The sequence below is a fragment of the Hyaloscypha bicolor genome (genome assembly GCF_002865645.1).
Source record: "Hyaloscypha bicolor E unplaced genomic scaffold K444scaffold_10, whole genome shotgun sequence".
NCBI lineage: Eukaryota > Fungi > Ascomycota > Leotiomycetes > Helotiales > Hyaloscyphaceae > Hyaloscypha > Hyaloscypha bicolor.
In genome coordinates this window covers 4,436,636-4,456,894 of record NW_020194512.1, presented here as the reverse complement: position 1 = coordinate 4,456,894, position 20,259 = coordinate 4,436,636, and the positions used below count along the sequence as shown (strand labels likewise).

The following is a 20,259-nucleotide window of genomic DNA, read 5'->3' as shown; positions in this document are numbered from 1 at the left end:
TCCATACCGCTCTCGAATCGCAAAGCGCACCAGCCGCCATGGTCAGCCTTTGGACCTATCCACTTCCTCTTATAGTTTCTGACCGCTTGCCCCCCAAAAGATACACATCACGATGCCCACATGGCAGGAATCGACTCGTCGAACGAAAGCGGGTTCCCACATGCACAGCGTACATCTGCGCCTCAGCCATGCCAACAACAGGAGGATATGATCTTTTTTGAACAGAAGAGGAAACGGGATTTGCTTGAAGTCTTAAACCATGGCAAATCCAGATCGGCCAGGAGGCCTTATCGAAAGATCAAGTCTCGACCATCTCAAAGGTCAGTAACTGACGACACAAAAACGACACCCCCACCGACTTCTTCAAATCCCAGTCCTACCCCTGTCCACGAAGTAGCAGCTATGAGCCTCAAATTGTCGTTGAGACCGACCAATATCGATTCCAACAAGACTCAACCAGATCCTTCATTCGGTGCCGAAAGCACTTTCTCATTAAATACTCTTCCGCCAACGACTGCAGAGCCCGAACCGCCTCCCTCACCTAGGAGTCAAATAAGAAGTTTCCAAGCGGAGAAGCCAAGAACTCTCATTTCAAATCAGACCGGTCCAATGGAACGATTCCTATCGCAAGATAATCACCCAGCTGGGTTTGAAAAAGATCCAGGGCGGATGAAAGAAGAAGGACAGCGCCTTCGTTTGTTGCGTACAAATGCGTTGAGACTCCGTGCTCAGCTGAAGATAAAACGCAAAGAACTCAAGGAGAAAGAAGCAACCAAATCCTCAGCAGATGAGGCGTTTATCAGACATGTCAGAGAGAGTCGATCGGTTCAGTTGTTTTCAAACGCTCAAACGTCACCGGATGAGACTGCGGACTCTTACTATCTTGCAATGCAAGCAGCACGAGATGTATATGGCCCCTTGGAGGATGAATATACCCGAATAGAAGATATCCTGGACGAAACGGAGTTCGAAATGGCAAAGATTGAAATTCGACTGTATGGGCAGGAAACAGTACCGCCGCCTAGGCACGAATCGGCAACATTATCTCCCCTTCCACAAGTTGCAGACTTGCTCGCCTCTGTTTCTGCTTCAAGTTCATTTCTGGGTCTCTCGACTGGCCATCTTGATCAATATAAACCAATTCATGCAGAATATCTGTCACGGCTTGGGGATTTGGATCTCGCGAGAGAAAGACTTCAGAACATGACGCAGGAACACGAAAGCTTGTTGGTGGAACAAGAATCTCGTTCACGGGTCGGAATGGAACTTCATTCAAACTTGAGAGCATTCCTTGAAAATCTTCCTGCAAGAGAGGCTGCGTTGCGGGGAGAAATTACTGAAATTGAGCTGGATGTGGAGAGGCTGAAATCGCAATGTTTGGAAGCTGGAATAAACCTGGATGAACTTAGTGATGGGAGTGAGCCAGAGAAGAATTTCGAAGATGAGCTTAGTAGGCCAGAATTCGTTCAGAAGCAAATCCTAGGTCGTTCAGTTCTTAGGGGAGTTTAATCTCGATTCATCAACACCGAAATCTCATTTTCTTGAACACTTCTGTAAGTCCGTGCTAGAAGATATCCTTACTCAATGCACCAATCCACTGACTCCTACATAGATTTTATTATCGATCTTTTGAATTCGTTAGATATACTAGAGATATGTTGCTCGCGCAGTACTATATTAATGATGCGGCGATTCAAATTCGGGATAAGACAATTTATGAATTTCTTGTATAATATATCGGAGGTTCTTATGTAAGACCCTTAGTCTCGAGCATTAATTATCCCCTTATTAGGTATAACTTAATTATCAGTAAATATTGTAACAACTTCCTTATTACACTCCAGTTTTTCCTTACTGCAATCTTTCGAACTCGTTTCGTTATGGATCCCTAAAGGGGGTGAGGCAAACTAGTCAGCATTCTTTCCAGAGTCAGTGAACGCAGATATTAGCGAAGGTGGATGACTGGTTCTAGGTTTTATTAAACCCGAGAAATTCAAGCAGGCAGTGAGTGCGACCCAAGGAGAATTGTTACGTCCAGAAATAATCCTAAATAAAACTTGGGCGGTGAGGATCAGTCATTGGTCAAGGGTGCGAAGGAACAAATATGGTTGGATACACAACAGAGGGTCATAGCCAGGGGATCGGGAGGATGCTCCCGTGATGTGGTTGTGAACCAACTTGATAGGCTGTATTAATTTCTATCATCTTGTGCTAACCCGGAGCAACGAATAAGGGGCTCGGCCACCACCACTTTCTTATCGTGTTGTGCAACCACACTCTATGGGTAAGACGCGCACACGTAGCCGAGAAGACGTGTTCGATGAGGCTGGGATACCCCATCGACTCACGAGCTACAGTGTTTCAAAACTCTCGACCTCGGTACTCCCGTCCTTCTTAAGGATCGATCCTTCTTACTCTTAACCTTCTTATCTTAGAGCCTAAGAAGGCTTAATCAGGAGTAAGTTTTTAATAAGAGTTTTTAATAAGATATTAATTACGTTATATTTTAATATAAAAGTAATAAATAAAAGATATTTTAATAAAAATGAAAATATATTGACAACTTGTGTCACCTGCGCCTCAGCCACGCACTAACAGGGTTGAGGTTTGAGAGCCTATCAATTAGGGTTGACAACCGCCAGCTCCTTCGATCCGTCCCACCAGTCGCGCCTTCATCAAAAACATCTCGCTGATATCAACTATCCTTGAATCGTCACTCTTGTTTCTCTAATAACTATTACCTTCATTACTCGGCGCCACAGCCTTATCGGTTATGAGATGGAGTATCGCCCACTTGACACCGCTAAGAACGAGATCAGGCTCTTAAAGATCTTGCCACCGAAGTCACGCAGCCTTGTTAACCAACCACGAGATATGATACATTGCATCCTCGAGCACGTATCATTGGATGACTATTCCGAAGAATACAAATCTAATTCAATCAATCGAGGGACATCCTGGCCTGAAAACTTTGTGGAGGCTTGCGCGAGAGAGGGTATAACAACTCCATTCGATGAGGGCAAAGCCGGCACATGTCCTCCGCTCTCCTTTGTTTATGTTTCACTAGTTGCTCTAAGTTCACTTCATGGGTGGCACCGGTGGAAATGGGGGGACTATTTCGCTTTGTCATATTGTTGGGGGGACTCTGAGGATTCGCGCCAAATCATCGTAAATGGGCATGAGGTACGGGTCACCAAAAATTTGCACGATTTCCTCGAAACAATTTACAGCCACACCCTTGCCAATTCTTCCTGTGGGATATGGATTGATGCAATTTGCATTAATCAAAACAATATAGTTGAGAAAAACGAGCAGGTCAAACGGATGGCGGCCATATATTATCAAGCTTTCACCACACTGGCGTGGATAGGACTCGAGAGCAACGATAGCAACATGGCATTGGCCAAGCTGCATTCAATATGTAATGGGGACGACTCATACATGGCAGATAGTGGCAAGATTTTAGAGGGACTCACGTTGGAAGAAGAACCTTTGGATGCTATAAGAGCCTTACTGGATCGTCCCTATTGGAATCGCCTATGGGTTATCCAAGAGATTGCATGGAGCAATTTAACCTTGACGATTGTTTGTGGCAACTATGCCATGAAGTGGTCAAGCTTCGCTAACGCCGTCGGCGCTTTGCTCTCTATATACAGGACAGTGAACTCGGAGAATCCAGGAGGCAGAGGTGTAATCGCGAACTCTCTTCGCCCAGCTGATCTTATGCATATTGTGGATCTCTCAATTCAACATATTCAAACTCGATTGATACCACTGCACAGCACTGAAAATATCCGAAAAGGACTGTTCGATGCTGTTCGACAAGCACAGCAAACCGATCCTAAGGACAAGATTTACGGGATACTCAGTCTATTGCCGCCAAAGGTTGGTAGTGAGATCAATCCCAACTACAGCTTGCCCGTGAAAGAGGTCTACATAGACTTCATGAAAGCATGTATTTCAGGAACGCTCAATCTCGAAATTCTCCGTGAGTCGCAAAGCTGTCAAGTAAGGCGTCTCGCGAATTGGCCCTCGTGGTTGCCGGATTTTCGGGATGAAGTCAAGCGCAATTTCGATTTTTACAACGTGGTTCCCTATCATGCAAGCCGATATTCTGAAATGGATATTCGTTTTGACGATTCCAATTGTTTACATGTCAGGGGTGTCGTTATTGATGCTGTAGATAGTCTCGGATTCGACTTTCCAAGCTTTTTGTCCATACTGTCATCCTTGAAGGTCGTGGAGTGTGATATCGATGACGACTTTGCGTTCAAGGACGGGCGACATTTGGTTCAGCCAACTCAATCCTTAGGTCTTAACCCTTACCAAGATGAAGAGGAATTGAGAACTGCCTTTTGGCACACCCTGGTTGCTGGTCGAAGCGCTGCTGGCGATTTATCCCTCAATAATTGCGCGGCTGTTCTCGACATCCCTATCTTTTCCTTTGGACGGAATACTTTGACAGCTCAATGCGTTCATTTTGAGAGCTTCCGCAAGTATAATAGCCATCTTAAAGTAGGAGGACGTCGCTTCGAAGACTTTTTCCCTCTTTTTGAAACTTCGGGAGAACCTCCTTCTCATAAATTAGTCCAAGAGATAATGCATCGAGTTAGTGTCTTGATGGCTGGTCGCAAATTCTTAGTCACTGGGAATGGATACTTGGGATTGGCGCCAAACACCTCAAAGAAAGACGATATCATTGCAGTTCTATTCGGATGCACTACTCCCATGGTCCTACGCCCAATCGCAGACAAAAGGTATGAAGTGGTCGGCGAAGCATACGTGCATGGATTTATGGAAGGGGAGGCAATGGATGACTTGGCAAATGGGTACTTTCAAGCAGAGATGTTGGATCTTTATTAGATTGTTATATATTTCCAGGCATTCCAGAGAGGTCTCTAGCTTTCGCCTTTTCAGAAAGTATAATAAAAATGGCTACCAAGAAGCAAAAGTTATAACGCTTTTTTTTGGCTCCCGCCAGCCCGCAATTGTTTAGAGATTAGTAATTAAATTTGCACGTGATTAACGACCGGAAGAGGATGGCATTTGGACCTCGCAACTAAGCCATTTAATAATTAGTGATTTTTGTATCAGGCTTGGTAAATGAACTAGAATTTTCTATTATTCTTATAATTCTTTCTTATAATAGATTTGACTTTAAGCAAAAATTAAAAGAATAACTCTTGTATTAATTAGAGTAACTAATCTAAGTAATTTATAAGTTTAAATAAAATAAGTTATTATTAAGATATAATAAAACAGTAAGATAAAAAAAGTAGTCGGAAACTATTCTAATAATAAACAAGTTTAAAGTATAATTAATTTACTTTATTACAAGTTATATATAAATAATAATATATTTATAAGAGAAGAAAAGTAATAAATTAGATTAAAACGCGAAAAATGAAATTAAAAACTATTTTATATTAAAATTTTAAAGGTTTTAATCGGAAAATATAGAAATAACATTTCGTTTTATAGGAATCTTATTTTATATAAATATTTATTAGATATTTTTTAAATTCTATATTATTAAAGAAAATTTTAATAAAAGTTATATTTCGAGTATATAAAGAGAAAATAATCTATTATAAATATTACTCTTTCTATTCCCTTATTTCTCTTTCCTAAATACTTATTATAGGCCCCAAAATAATACTATTTAAGTACTAGCTAACTTTAGGGTCTTTAGTTAATAGAAACTCTTAAAGGCATCTAATATTTCCTAGTTTAGAAATATAAACAAGGTTTTAGAATAAAGTTATTTAAGGGCCTGTAATAAGTATTTGGGGAGGAAATAATAGAAAGAGATATAAAAGATAAGTAATTTAAAAGGCTTAAAAAAGTAAGCTATTTAATTTATATATAATATATTATAGGGTTCTACTATAGTAATACTTGATTTATTATATAATTCTGAAATCTTATAATAGTCGTCTCACCCGAACCCAACATACTACTTTTAGAAACTTAAAAGAAACTCGGATTTAAAGAAAACTCCAAATTCCTTTAATTTTAGATCAGGTAGCAAATTTGATTCACGAAGTCAACTTCAAACAAAACTCACTAGAAACAGATCGTAAGTGCTTCTTCTTACCCCATCTCGGATGCAGTCTAACTATTCAGAAAATGCCTCCTCTTCCGCCCAACCCAACGCCAATAAGTGGTTTTCTTGTCCTCAAAGAGGACGTGCAATCCGTTTTAACCTTCTCCGACGAATACAAAGCAATCTCTTCTACGAACGATGTCACAATTCGCGCATAGGACGGTACCATAAGACATGAGTGTATCTCCCACACTCATCCGGACTCAAGAATGGGCATTATACAATTGTCACTCACAGTTTCACATTTTCGTTTGATAGCGAGGACCATGCGGGGCATTTCGAGAGGGCGACCTTGGGGATGGGGAAGTTGAATGTCCATGTTAATGGCGCGCGCCCGAGTCAAAATTATTTCAGCGTTAGCGTAAAGAGACAGTAGGACATTGGCAAATTTGGAGGTGATAGGGAGCATGGAAGTGTGTAAAGAAGCTGCTCTACTATGCGTTCTATTATCAAAAAGTACAGTTCTAACCAGCGTTTCTTGCAAGAAATTACGAGTTAGTATAATTAAAGATAACCTTGAAACCATACTCTATCTTTAAACTTCTAGATAATTAAACGTTTCTTTAACCTACTTAAACCTGTAATTCTTGTTAGTGAAACTAACTCTTTTTAATAATAATAATGCTTTAGTAATCCAGCTAGATATGTAGTATATTACTAATTGGTTTATTAATCCCGTGGCTCTCAAACCTCAAACCTCAGAATATAATTAACTAGATAAGCCCGGTATATTATATTAAGATACTATAGCTATTACTCTTAGATCTCAATAATTACATTATATTTTCTTGTTTTCAAACTCATTAGTATCGAGTTATAACGCCGCTTATTTAATATCCTCGAGTATCTTTCTTCTAAATAGCTTTATATCTTATTACTTAAATAATATCCTCTTTTATTAATTCAAGCAGCTGCAAGTTATTACTAATATTATACCTCTTGCGACTCTAATAAGAGAGAAGAACTTAAAGATATTATATAAGATATATAAAAGTTATAAAGTAAAAGAATTTATTTATTTTATAGAAATATAAATTTTTTAATAATAAATATAATTTTTAATTATATAAGTAATATAAGATTTAGGTTAAATCTTTTAATTAATTTATATAAGGCCTTTATAACTTAAAAGCAAAAGAAATTACTTTATATTATATAGAAAAAATATTTATTTTAAAACTTATAATTAACTTATATAATACCTATATAAGTTAAAATTAAGTTAATTATTTTATATTTTAAGAGAATAAGTTTTTAATAAAAAATAAAAAATAAAGATTTTTAATTATAAAATTAATATAAAATTTATTTTTATACTTTTAATTAACTTATATATAATATATATAATTTTAAGATTTTATTTTTTGAGTTTTTATTTATATAATTAATATAAGATTTATTTTAAATTTTTTAATTAACCTATATAAAACTTATATAAGTAAAATATTAAGAGAATTATATTTTTAATTAAAAAACAAGCTTTTAATAATTAATATAATTTTAATAAAATTTTAAAATTTTATTATATAATTAATATAAAATTTATTTTTAAGACTTTTAAAAACCCGAGGTCAATTTGGAGTAGACTTTATTAGCCCGTTAAAGATTATATTACTGCCGCTCGAGGTCGCGAGGCGACGGACAAAAGAGACATTGTATTTACCGGGTTTTCTCTGGTCTAGAGATATAGTACAAGGGACGGGGATGCTTTAGCTACGAGCTTACTAAAGGCAGACTACTCTAAATTTATTGACTAGGTCTACCAAGATTGTGCCCAATGTCTTTAAAAAGAGCGGTTGAGACTTCGTCTCTTGTCTCTTATCGAGCACTCAGTAACTAAAGCTCGGTTTAATTGCAGACAATTTCCCTTATAGGTACGGATTTTGCGAAAAGACTAAAACCGGCTCTACTTTAGACTATTGGTGGGGACGTATTTCGGACCTTTAATAGAAATGATCTAGTCAGCTATACAATGAACGGTATAGTATTAATAGTCGGACTTAACGTTATACTAAAGGGGCCCTACTCTTTAGTCGGGGAAAGCGAAGTGTCCCGTACTATACCAAAATTACTATGCAATTACAGATACTTGAATTGCACCACACTACCAAATAACCCTTAAATTAATACGCAATTAAGGATATAATCTCTTATTACTCTAATACTATAAAATCTGCATTTTGAGCTATTAAATCAGTTAATATTACTAATCTAGGTAGTAAAGAATACAGAACCACCTCCTTCCTACTAACCCTACTATTTATACCCTCTCGTGCCTCCTCTACCTCCTTATCTAATTCCCTAGACTCTTCTAATATTGCCTATATATATAATTAACTAAGAGGGTTCCCCTTTGCCCGGTAAGCTTATTTAGATACGAGTATTACAGGATTAATAGGGATATTAGTAAAGATTATAGGATCTTTGGCCTATATATAATCGAATTTAACTTGCTCTTTAGCTACCTTATTATAAAGTAATTAGTATTTAATTCGAATAGCTTCAAGCTTGCTTTCTATAGGTTCGTTTTGGAGATCGCAAATTAGTATTAGAAGCTCGGAAGGAATAATTATATTAGTTCCAAGAACTTGCTTCTTTACTTATACCTCTAGATCTCTTACTTTCTTTTTCCTCTCTCTCTCTGCCACTTATACGGCAATTCCTACTCTTTTAAGAGCTTTCTTTTTAGCTAATTTAGCCTTTACAAGCTATCTTTTAGCCTTCTTTAGCTTCTCCTCTACTATATTCCTTACTTTAATCTTTTTCTTTTCTAGAGTATTAGATATATTTAACTATTCCTTTCTTTGGAAACTAAGCCGTATATTTAGCTTAGCCTTATAATATTTAACCTATATCTTGCAAGTATTCTGGGTATCTAGCTCTTATAAACTTCCAAGTATTAGGTAGTTCTTAGTAGCCTTAATTATAACTAAATACTTTTTATAAGAGAAGAAGCTTAAAGTATCCAGAATCTTATTATTGAGATTATCGAGCTATAGAACGCATTTATTATATAAAGAAGAAGGTTTTAGAAAAATAATTAATTAATATTCGTAAATAGAAGCAAGAGCAGGAGCAGATATAGTAAATTATATGTTTTCTGTATCTGATTTAGTTTCTGATTTAGATTCAAACTCCAGGAATTAAAGGCTAGTATCTTTCCTTCTCTTTTTACTATATTTCTTAAGCTTTCTCTATATTACTTTAAAACTAATAGGCCAAATTCCAGTATTCTAAAAGGCGTATTTAATTATATAAATAGTAAATATTTTCTCTCTTATTCCAGGAAGATTATAAAAGAAGTACTAGATATTATATTCCGGCTTATATAAGCGAATCGCATTTATAATATTAATCTATTAATAGTATTTCTATTCCCTAAAAATACTAATATTATATAATTAAAGTAAGTAGATTTAGTAAGAGGGAAATTAGACGATTTATATCTTATTAAATATAGCTTTTAAGATAAAATCATTTATTTAGTAATAAGCTACTTTATTAATTAAGAGAATATACTATTTCTTATTAGAACTATAATTATTATACTTAATAAAATAATCTAACTAAACTATATAAATACCCTCGTTTATATATCCTATAGGAAAGACTATAATAATCTTATAGCCGGTTATATTTTCGTGGAACTAAGAAACTATAATTATAACTTCAAGAATAATTACTACTAGAGAAATTGCCTTACGAGCCTGGTAATTATATGTCTGTGTATTACAGGGCCTTTAGCGACCAAAAGACCACTAAAGCAAAATCCAAACTTTTTAAATTAGTAAGAGAATCTTTAAAACTCTTTCTCAAAGTAATATTTACCTTTCTATTATTAATATACTCTAAGCTTTAAAGGTCAGAGTTTATAGTTTTTTAATATAGCTTGATTAAAGTTGTCGATTTTGTTTTAACGAGGCCTGAAAAAGTCGCTAAAATCCACAGATATATAGTAACCGGGCTCGTTACTATCTACAGATATATACTTAATTATTATAAGAAACATGCAATTTTCTGGTATTCCTATACATATTTCCTTAATTCTAATTAGAATAACTACTTCCTCTTCTATAGGTATATAAATTCGTACTCCTTTCTCGTCTATATTATATATCTGATTCCTATAGCATATTCCAGTTTCCTCTAATACCGGACGATATTCAGTTTCAAACCAGTCATATAGGCTCTATTCGGTATAGAAATTAATACGGTGGCTCGTAATAGGCTTTGTCTTAATTATATGAAGTTCTGAAGTATTCTTTAGCTATTAAGAGAACTACTTCTAAGATAGAGCCGTTTTATTATCCTCTGTTTATATTTATATTATATAGTTATATATTATTTGCTTCGTGGCTCCCTTTCCTCTATTAATCGCATGCGATACTATATACTAAATTGATGCCTCGTATTAATTAGAACAGAGGATCTTGTTCTGCCCCCTCTTTTATACTCTTACTATCCCTATCTTCTTCCTCTCTCTCTACCACGCTTTCCTTACTATATCTTCATTTCGTACGTAATATGTACGTACTGCAGTCGCAGGAGTTTCTTCTGGATTAGCCTTGAGGCACTAAATAGCCTTACGGAGCTTATTCTTCTCTGGCATATTACGGAGAAGCGTATTCTTGGGGAGGTTGCTTAGGCGAGCCATTGCTATCGAATTTGACAGATTTTCAGGGTAATTTGGGCTAGTAGTGATCAAATTAATTAATTTTTACTATGGGTATTCCATATAAATTAGAAATTTTTGCGATCGGTGCGGGACACTTCGCTTTCCCCGACTAAAGGGTAGGGCCCCTTTAGCGCGACGTTAAGTCCGACTATTAGACCTTAAAGAGATTCAATGGGATGAGATATCTGTTGTTGGCGAAACCCCCATAGAGCTTTCAACTGGGCTAGGAAGCCTTATCTTACGCCAATCCGGCGGCGTGCTTCATATCCTCTCCGCACTAGGAATGCATTATAATCCTTCTGGGGAGTCAACCATGACAGCACTCTGGCGTACGCTCATTACTGATCTTCATGGCCTCGAACAGCCGGCTCCAGGATTCCTTTCGTCAAGCTTCCTTGGCTGATTCACTTGCCTGTTAATTCCTCTGTTGCATACATACGACCACCGCCAAAAATCAAAATTTGTGAGGGAAAATTACAAAAGAATACAAGGGTATAACGTATCTCTAGAAGGTGCTGCTAGACTGAAAGCTCAGATTTCCGAGACCTGCGCAACGCACTGCAGTAGGGGATGTCTTTTCCTCGGCACAATTTCAGACGTCCTTATAGCTTCAGTTAATAACCCCTTCTTGGTCCAAGACATCCTCTCATCTGGGGACCGCTCGAACCGTAAAGATATTCGTCAGGTTATAGCGAGCGAGGTACTGATTAACCTTGACATTACAGTTGCAATACAAAATCTTTTCTCTTCGATCCAGTCAACCTTCTGTAGTTTTTGATCCAGGTCACTTAAGGGACGATGATAGCGGAATCGAATATATCTCGTACTTTACTAATACCGGAAATATTGAAAGTGGTCAGCATACTACCGCAGGTGCCTATATGAGAAGGTTTGAGCCTTTCAAGTTGAGCCTTGACAAGAATTCAGAAAGAAAACGCATCTTTCTTACGAAAAAAGGATACTTGTGTCTTGGGCCAGAAGGTGGACAAGTAAGAGACAGAATTATGCTTGTGAAAGGCTCCTATGTGCCTTACATTTTTCGAAAAGAGGTCAAAAAAACAGAGTCTGTCGACGCTCCGTTAGTCCAAGGAGGCAGAGCGCTGTCTCGAGGTCCATCAGAAGCAAAGAGACAAGGGCATGGACGAAAGGCCGCTGGCGCGATTGTCAATACTCAACTTGAGACTAGTGAGACGCGTTAGAAATTGATAGGAGAAGCGTATGTACATGGCACTATGCACGGTGAGGCACTTTCGGTTCGGACTCAACTGATGGAAACTATTCATGTCATCTAAAAGAGCTTAGCAGTCCGAAAATATTCATTAGAGTGTAATGATGTTATTGATGAACAGACTACATCATCAGGATAAGTTGTCTTATTGAGTAAACATCCTCCTTTTGAATCAAATCCTCGGAAAACTGAACTCCGTCGCCTCTATTAAAGAGTTTATTTCATTAACTCCCCTCTGGCAATCGCAATGCCTCTCTCGACCTCTCCTAACAAGTCCACGTCCCAGATCCAACTCATTCGAGAATCGAGATTCTCCTTAATCTTAGCCAGGTCACTTCCCATGCCTACTATGGCAAACTCAATAATCTCTACATCCCTCTGCTCGTACTTGCGACTTTCTATATTCGTGGCCTTCTGACCTAATTATAGGTATAGCGGCAGGCCTTTAGCTTCGCATTTAAATCAGGTGAAGGCGTTTGGTGTTCAGTTAGAACCTGCCCAAGGAGATTACTAAGGATAAGTGAGTCCTCAAAAGACATTCTAGCGCCGTGGCCTTAGTGAAGAGTTGAAGAGTTGAAGCGTAAGCAGCGTCTTCCATTAGCGCAATATGGTCTCCAATATGTCTAGTGGATATTAAGTGATTATATAGCGCCCAGCGCTCTGGACGTTGAATCTGCGATAATAGCTTTTTTATAGGCCCGCCCCAATCCGCAAAGTCAGAGAGTATAGTTTTAGCGGTGACTAGTTGGATCTAGTTTAAGTCCGTCCGAATGCTCTAATATCTATCGTTTTACTTTAGAGTAGGAACGTATTTGACAGTAATAATATTTATCAAATTTTCCTTCTTAACTAGATATATTACAATATAGCTATTATGGCTATAGAAAATAGTGCCTTTATCTGGGCCCATTGCGCCTTGAGTTATTTCCAAGAACTAAGTACGAGGAAATATACTATGGTACGCAAATTCATTGGCAGAAATAGGGTAGAGGATCGAACAGTTTGAGACGGCGGCGAGAACGAAACTTGTATAGATAACCGATTTTATACTATTGCAGGCTATAACGGCACATGTTATAGCTTTAGAGCTATTTGAAAAGTTGAGAAAGAGGTTACTTTTTAATAAATTCTCCGAAATTGACATCGGAGATTTTCCGAAGGAGACAGTGGATGGCGGAATAAGCTTGATGAGTTTATCGAGAAATCTTGTAGGATGGAAATATGCTCGATCAGGTTTGGGAGACCCAGTGTGACAGACTATCGTTATCAAGGTATTGAATTTTGTTTCGATGTTGTCAGTATCTTGTACACATTCAGAGACACGAAAAAATGCTATGAGTTGAGAAAGAACTGTTATAAGCTGGGTTTGTTTGAGAATATCGTTGTGGAAATGCTGTGGCAAGCTATAAAAAACAGTGGGTACTCACTTATCCTCACTTCTAACTCTGACATTCATCTATTCTACTTAACCCACCCCTTCGCCTTCCTCGTTAACTCCCTTATTGTAAGTGATACATTTCTTCAAGCAGTCTTTTATTAGGGGATCGATAAGCTCCAGTGCCGTAATGCCATTCGGTCCCAGCGCAATCCCAGTACCTATCTCAGGAAAGACTGGTACCGACTTATATATTTTGTGAGGAATACCATGGCGAGTGAGCCGAATAGACAAGGTCAACCCAGCAAGGCCTTCGCCGATGATGGCGATTTATGGCTTCTCTGAGCTCTTCATGATGGTTTTGGGCAAGTGTTCGCGCAACACCAAGAGAAAGAAAAAGCAATAAGTCTATTTTTAGCAACACGGGGATATCCAATGCAAACATTAATAGCCCCACTCACATCAATAGCACTACATTCCTTCCTCGAGTCTCAGCACCCTTTAGCCATGCACCTTCGTACTTGAAACAGAGAGAAACCATGTACCCCTACTCCACATTATCAGCAGCGGCCAAGGAAGTCAGGTTGTTGACGCTGATGCCCGGTTGTGACAACGATCCCATCGAGGCGTCTCTCAGCACGGAATCTTTGCACGGCGGATCCATCTATGAAGTATGTTCATCCGACCTGTGCAATTCCTTTTCAAGTTTACCGCCTTCATCCTTCAGGTTCTGACTCGCTCTCGAGGCTCTCTCATATGTCTGGGGATCAACGGGCAACAAACCCAACATTACTCTCGATGGCGTGACATTCGCCATCACGCAAAACCTCCACGCGGCTCTGAAGCGACTGAGGCTACAGCATCAGAGTCGATTGCTGTGGGTCGACGCCATATGTATCAATCAAGATGACACATCCGAGAAGTCCTCCCAGGTGGCCATGATGAGCGAAATCTATAGCAAGACGACCAAGGGCCTGCTCTGGCTTGGCGAAGAGCCTCAGATCCCAGTGCGGACCGTCAGCCCAGAGCAGAGCCTCGCAGTGGACCGGGTGCTCAAGGACGCGGACGATCTAATTGCAAAACTATCCAAGGACATGATGACCAACCTGGACCCATCGGATCCTGATTTTGATACGTGGGAATCGTGGTCTGTTCCTCCACTGCCAGCCCTAGACTACAGTTCAACAGATACGTTCCGTATCACGAAGACCGCGCCTTGTGCGTGGTACAACGATGACTCGGATATTATAACGTTGAACTTGTCAACGGCGGCTAGTATGGAAGATGACGCCGTATTCCACGCCTTCTGCCTCCTCCGCCTCCTATCTGCGGATCATCATCTGAAAGACATTCCTTATTTGCAGCAGGAGGAGGAAGGCCAGGAGACCTACCGTACATTTGGCAGACGAGCAACCCACTGGATCTGCAATCGGGACTGGTGGGGCCGCATCTGGACGGTACAAGAGTGCGTGCTTCCAGACGACTGCACCGTAATATATGGGCCAGTGATGGCGCCGTGGGCCATGTTCCTCGATGCCATAGCCAACTTCCAACATCACAGGTCCTCCTGTTGTGCCGGGATTCACACGACTCCCGAGATATACGATATGCTCAACTACCAAGTTGAGACGATTCTCGAGCTTCAAGCCATTCGAGATCAGAGAAGACGTGGAGAGAAGATCCTACTAGGAGATCTGGTCCGTCAGTTCCGATACCGCCAGGCCACCGATCTACGGGATAAGTTGTACGCACTGATACCTCTAGTGACCAGCTGGAATGGACAGCCACCCCTCGAGCCTCACTACGAGAAGAACTTCAAACCAATAGATGCCTTCCGCCAAGGTATTATAAAGGCCATCGAGGTCAGCGGCACTCTCGACGTGCTCTGCCAGCTTGAGACCCCAGTGTCAACCAACACTCCTTTGCCGTCGTGGATCCCCGACTTTGCTCAGAAGGCGATGCACCTCGGCACACTGGACCATTACACGAAGCAGATGCGCTTGTACAATGCTTGTGCGGGCGTGACGGCCACCTTAAAGGTTGCTGCCGATACAATTCTTGTGCTGGAAGGCTACCGCGTTGATGTGCTCAAGAGGTCCTCTGCGATGGTGATTGATAGCAAACACCAAGACAGAATGGAGACGCTGAGCTGGTGGCACGAAGTTGCCGAAGAAGAGTGCGGCAAAGCGAACGATAGCTGGAAGAGATCCTTCTGGCGGACGATATGTGGGGACTCTATCCTCGGGGGGGAAGTGAACCTCGCCGATGGGGGTGTACCTGTACTTTCAGAACTTCGGCGAGTTACTGAATCAGATGAGGCAGTTTTCAATCAGTGGTGTGCGGTTTATGGACTCAGCCACCTCCGAACAACGATCGACGCTGAAGTTGACACGGAGCTCCAAAACATCATCAGAGAATCGGTCGGTGCCATAAACTATGCCATCTCGGCAACTACGCGGGATAAGAGATTCATCGTGAGTGCGAAGGACCGGATAGGGGTCGCACCCAAGATGGCCGTGATGGCAATTCCTACTTCTACTCCGGACGAGATCTTCATTCTTGCCGGCGGGAAGACGCCGTTCGTGCTGAGACCAGTCGGGTTGAGGGATGTTCCCGGTGTTGGAATGCAGCCTTGCCATACGCTGATTGGTGACTGCTATCTCGAAGGGGTCATGGATGGCGAAGCCATGGCAGAGTATTCTGCGAACAAGCAGCCTGTGTATCTTGTCTAGAGGCTGGATTGGAAAGAGATCTCAATTGCATGGTAACTACCTGCTCTGTAAAATTATTAATTCGCTCCTTGTGGTAGGTCTTACTCTAGTATTGTTTCTTGACTACAAAATAATAACTTTTAATAGAAATATTTAGTACAAACGCCGCGAATAGTATATATTTACTTAACTTTTAATTAAAGATTAATATTAAAGTAAAGAGAATATAATTAAAATATAAAATGCCTTTTCCATTAAAGGTTATAACTTTAAATACTGTATATTACTTATAAAAGTTTTAAGAGTTTTCATTATACTAAAGTTTTATTTTTTCAAGTTAGTTCTTATAGGTAGTGGAGAAGGAAGGGAAGAATGTGTCATGGCCTAGCACCCGACTTACCGATGTACTGGCTCGCGAATTCCGTCAGCATCTGAACACGAAGGCCAACATTTTGTTATGGAGGCACACTGCCATCGCCATCTCACGGCGTCACCTTGGCAAATGCCATTTTTATGGCCTGGAAACGCGACTACAAACGGGATGACGACGACATCTTGACTGCGAATCATCTTAGAAGGTTCATTCCACTAAGGAGACGGGGGCGTACGCTACGCTGAAACCACCCCCATGCGTCGCTCAGTATTAAAGAGGGGTACATATAACCATAATATGGAGGGAGTAAAAGCTAATGCAATTGACTAAGGAGCTAGTGAGAGCTGGGAGCAGAGCACGCTTTAAAGCGTCACTCGCTTGGATCACGTGACAAACGTCCGCGTGATCCCTACTATAATAAGTGTTAAGATAAAAGCACTATTTAATGTTTACAGGTTCTAATCCTACGCCCAAGTTGTCTGTTTTGTTATTAGACTAGTTAAAAGGGCTAGAAAGCTCTACTTGAGTTGTCCTAATTATTAAAATCTCATTAGTAAAGCTCAAATCGCTAAACTCTTCTATTTATTTTTTATATTGACAAGAAAGGTGATAGAAATCACACTTATATATACCAAACCAAGAACTTCACCTGATGTCGTAAGTCCTTTACTTCCCAATTCTCGCACGCATCTCCAAAAAGTGGTAGAAAGTGGTCTCGTGCCTTGAAATGGTCGCTATTCCTTCCTGTCCAGAATATTTCGAATGCCACCTTCATTATTTCCGGTTATTGCAACTTCTCGTAGAACTCTGGCTTCACCAACTGTCTTATAGACAATAATATCGCGGCCGCCCCTACGACTAACCCTATTGAGATGCTCGCTCCATTCGCTCACTTCTCATCTGAGACGGAAGTTCCGCTGTTAGATTCCTGATGAATAAGGGTTTGTTCTCCGGGGAATAGAAAATCGACTTCCGTCTTATCCACCTTGTTGCAAATATTCCCCATCGCGGTCGCTTCTCTGATGGTCCAGCACCAAGGCTTCCACGTGTAGGGGAAATGATTCCCGGAAGGGCTGTTGTGTTGGTCGGAGAATGCACAGAGAATAATAATGTTTGCATCATGAGCAGTTTTTATCGCTTCCCCCAAGGTTCTGATGTCGGACTCGTCGACTGTACTTTTGATGGCCCAGCTTATACAGATTATATGCACGCCTTTCTGTATGGCCCAGTGTACTGCCAATATCCTCTAATTTAGGAAAAATACCACTTCAGTTGAGGAAGAGGAGAACTTTGTATGCACATACCTGCGTAGCGGACTGTCTAGTAATAAGTCTCTTCCCATTTGATTCCTGTATCCTTGCTATATATAACTTCACGTTCGGGCACAAACGACAAATTAGCCTTGCTATCATTGTCCTATGGTGGCCCGCAGGACAAAGTATGCACTTATGCGACTAGGGAATTTCGGGTGCTAGCAAAATGATGATCTTGCCAGTTAGGTCCTCTTGGCGTGGATCGATTCCGTCGTCAATCACTGCTACCTTCATAGATCCGGAAGGTTTAGTGTCCACCTGGCGACTAGCGACGAGATGTTCGATCCCACTTTTCATGGCATACTCCAAGAAAACACTTTCAGTTGTATAAAAGCTAGTCGCTCTCTGAAGCAAACTTTTCCTTAAGGATGGTTTCCATATCCCTTCGTAATCAAATTCCTGGTTGCCGAAGTTAGGGAATCTGTCCCTAAAGGTATCAAACATCAAAAACGATGTACAGATCTGAGCGCAGAGACCATGAGATATCCTTGGGGGAAAAGAGTGCTGCCACTGATCAGGGTATGGAACTGATCTTCCTTTATATTGAGAGGCATCATCCTGGGCAATGAGAAACTCACTCGCAGTTTGATGAAAAAGAAAGATTCTATTTTCGACGATTGTCACAAAAAGGCCGCAGAGAGTCCTAACCCGGTTCTGGAACACCTCGTCAGGTTGAAGTTTGAGGTCTTCGATCGATCGAGCTCCTGGGGAAATGGCAAGGTTGAGTACAGTTTTCATCTCACGTGCTATAAGGGGTCGTAGAGCCCCGACAATAATGTAAAGTAAGATCCTTGTCGTCTTTTTGTCGCTGCTACAGAAGGATGCAGAGAGGAAGAAGAAAGGTACATTGCCAATCGGAAGTGATCTCGTCTGACGACTCGCGGGTCGGTCATTATTAATGCGATTTCGATGTCGGTTCTAGCGCGGAGATGTTCGGCACGCAAGGTGGGAAAGATGCTCCTGAAATTGAACAACATATCCATTAGGCCTTTGCCAGTTTCTTGGCTTCACATATTGTGTCTCACAAATCCCCATCCAACACCTTCCATGCCACGGAGCACTCAAAATACCACAAATATTAGCACCGGCCAAGCAAGAATATAGGGACCAAGAAATGTGTCCCTTCGCACGTTCAGTCCGACCCATAATCATATCCGAAGTCATCAAAATCGTCTGATAGGCCGAAGAACTCGGCCTCGAAGACAATACGGTCCTCGAAGTCGTCCACTTCATCAAATTCGTCTCCGTCTCCATCGTCGTCGGTAGAAAGATAGTCAGCTGTCAGGTTGTTGAACAGCATCTCAATGATCGCCATCTCGTCCAGCATCTGTGCTCTCATCCGTGGCTTGCGCCGGCGCTGCAGCTCTTCCTCCGAGAAGATGTATGGCTCCTTTGTGATGGGGTGTGCGTGCGAATAATGGCAATGGTTTCCGAATTGGCACTTGAATTTGTAGTCTGGCGGCGCTGAATCGTTGATGCTTTTCTCAAAATGTTTGCAAGGAATAGTTCTGAGACGCCCAAGATATCTTTCCACGATTTCCTTCTTCATCGGATTCTCGTTTGTAGCTGCTGTTGGCCAAATGGAACTCGGGATGATGAAGTCGCTTTGGGAACGACACATCGGGCATGTCTTGCTGGTCTTCTTCAGCTCGTTCTCGGAGGTGGGGTTTTCGGGGAGTGTAGCACGCCAATTCCGAATGCATTCTGGCAATGTTAGGTCCGAGCAGGAGACTTTGGAGAGGGCATACCAAGACAGAAGGCGTGCTCGCAATTCACCAGGAGGCCGTACGTGTCTGGTCTCTCGAAGCAGATCGCGCACGTCTGAGAAGCTGTGTCGACAGTGAGCACATGTCAGGCGCGGAACTGAGGGGCGAATATACATTCGGTGGCATCGTTCTCTGCAGGGCTTGCACGATGATTTGAAGAAGACGCGGCGGTAGTTGATTGATCTTGCCTTATATCTGCAGCAAGCATGGCAGCATCGTGTTTGAAATAGCAAGCACTGCCTCGCGCGCAATACCCGCGCATCCACCACTTACAGTCGACCTCTACAGGTGGCAGACGCCGAGTGGTGATGGCGGACATCTTCAAGATATAGTGGAGAGTTGTGGTAAACGGAGGATGACGCGAGGAATCGCGATGCCTTCTCGCCTCGTACGGTTGACCCTAGCGACCAAAAGGCTCAATGGCTTTTTTTGCAATATCGCTTTTTTACCCCCACCATAACTTACTCTTATTATACCACCTTTAATCTATTGCATACATTGTGTAGCATTAAAAATGCCTCTAAAAATTGATCTTGAGCCTTATAAAGAAGAGATTCTTAGTTGAATCTCTAAGAATTATATAATTTCTAAGATTTTATATATTAAATATAGCTTAAATATACTTAAATACACTTTTCAGAAGTGGGATATATTGTATAATAAGAAGAATAAATCTTTTGAGGTTAAGATAATTAAATTATATATTTCTAAA

General features: G+C 40.7%; 6 protein-coding genes across 6 annotated transcripts; 3 read left to right on the top strand and 3 right to left on the bottom strand.

Moving 5' to 3' along the window:
- Nucleotides 1-29: 29 nt before the first annotated feature.
- On the top strand, nucleotides 30-1,702 carry K444DRAFT_658678 (uncharacterized protein). Its single transcript, XM_024886289.1, has 2 exons — nucleotides 30-1,553; nucleotides 1,613-1,702. The coding sequence occupies exon 1, from the start codon at nucleotides 121-123 to the stop codon at nucleotides 1,507-1,509; it is 1,389 nt and encodes a 462-aa protein (XP_024744621.1). The 5' UTR covers nucleotides 30-120; the 3' UTR covers nucleotides 1,510-1,553; nucleotides 1,613-1,702.
- Nucleotides 1,703-2,703: 1,001 nt separating this feature from the next.
- K444DRAFT_658677 (HET-domain-containing protein) lies at nucleotides 2,704-4,863 on the top strand (the record flags this gene model as incomplete). The annotated part of the gene is made up of 1 exon (XM_024886288.1): nucleotides 2,704-4,863. Exon 1 carries the CDS (start codon nucleotides 2,779-2,781, stop codon nucleotides 4,861-4,863), a length of 2,085 nt encoding a protein of 694 aa, XP_024744620.1. The 5' UTR covers nucleotides 2,704-2,778.
- Nucleotides 4,864-13,048: 8,185 nt separating this feature from the next.
- K444DRAFT_500304 (uncharacterized protein) lies at nucleotides 13,049-13,714 on the bottom strand (the record flags this gene model as incomplete). Its single annotated transcript, XM_024873336.1, has 2 exons — nucleotides 13,049-13,341; nucleotides 13,480-13,714. Coding segments are annotated over 2 exons (528 nt in total), but the record flags the coding sequence as incomplete, so codon positions are not given.
- Nucleotides 13,715-13,923: 209 nt separating this feature from the next.
- Nucleotides 13,924-14,373, top strand: K444DRAFT_579458 (HET-domain-containing protein; the record flags this gene model as incomplete). Its single annotated transcript, XM_024877664.1, has 2 exons — nucleotides 13,924-14,055; nucleotides 14,131-14,373. Coding segments are annotated over 2 exons (375 nt in total), but the record flags the coding sequence as incomplete, so codon positions are not given.
- Nucleotides 14,374-17,756: 3,383 nt separating this feature from the next.
- Nucleotides 17,757-18,716, bottom strand: K444DRAFT_20152 (uncharacterized protein). The gene has a single exon (XM_024870997.1). The coding sequence runs from the start codon at nucleotides 18,517-18,519 to the stop codon at nucleotides 17,923-17,925; it is 597 nt and encodes a 198-aa protein (XP_024744617.1). The 5' UTR covers nucleotides 18,520-18,716; the 3' UTR covers nucleotides 17,757-17,922.
- A 197-nt stretch (nucleotides 18,717-18,913) lies between these two features.
- K444DRAFT_514981 (uncharacterized protein) lies at nucleotides 18,914-19,866 on the bottom strand (the record flags this gene model as incomplete). The annotated part of the gene is made up of 3 exons (XM_024873560.1): nucleotides 18,914-19,485; nucleotides 19,530-19,610; nucleotides 19,662-19,866. 3 exons carry the CDS (start codon nucleotides 19,864-19,866, stop codon nucleotides 18,914-18,916), a joined length of 858 nt encoding a protein of 285 aa, XP_024744616.1.
- Nucleotides 19,867-20,259: the final 393 nt, after the last annotated feature.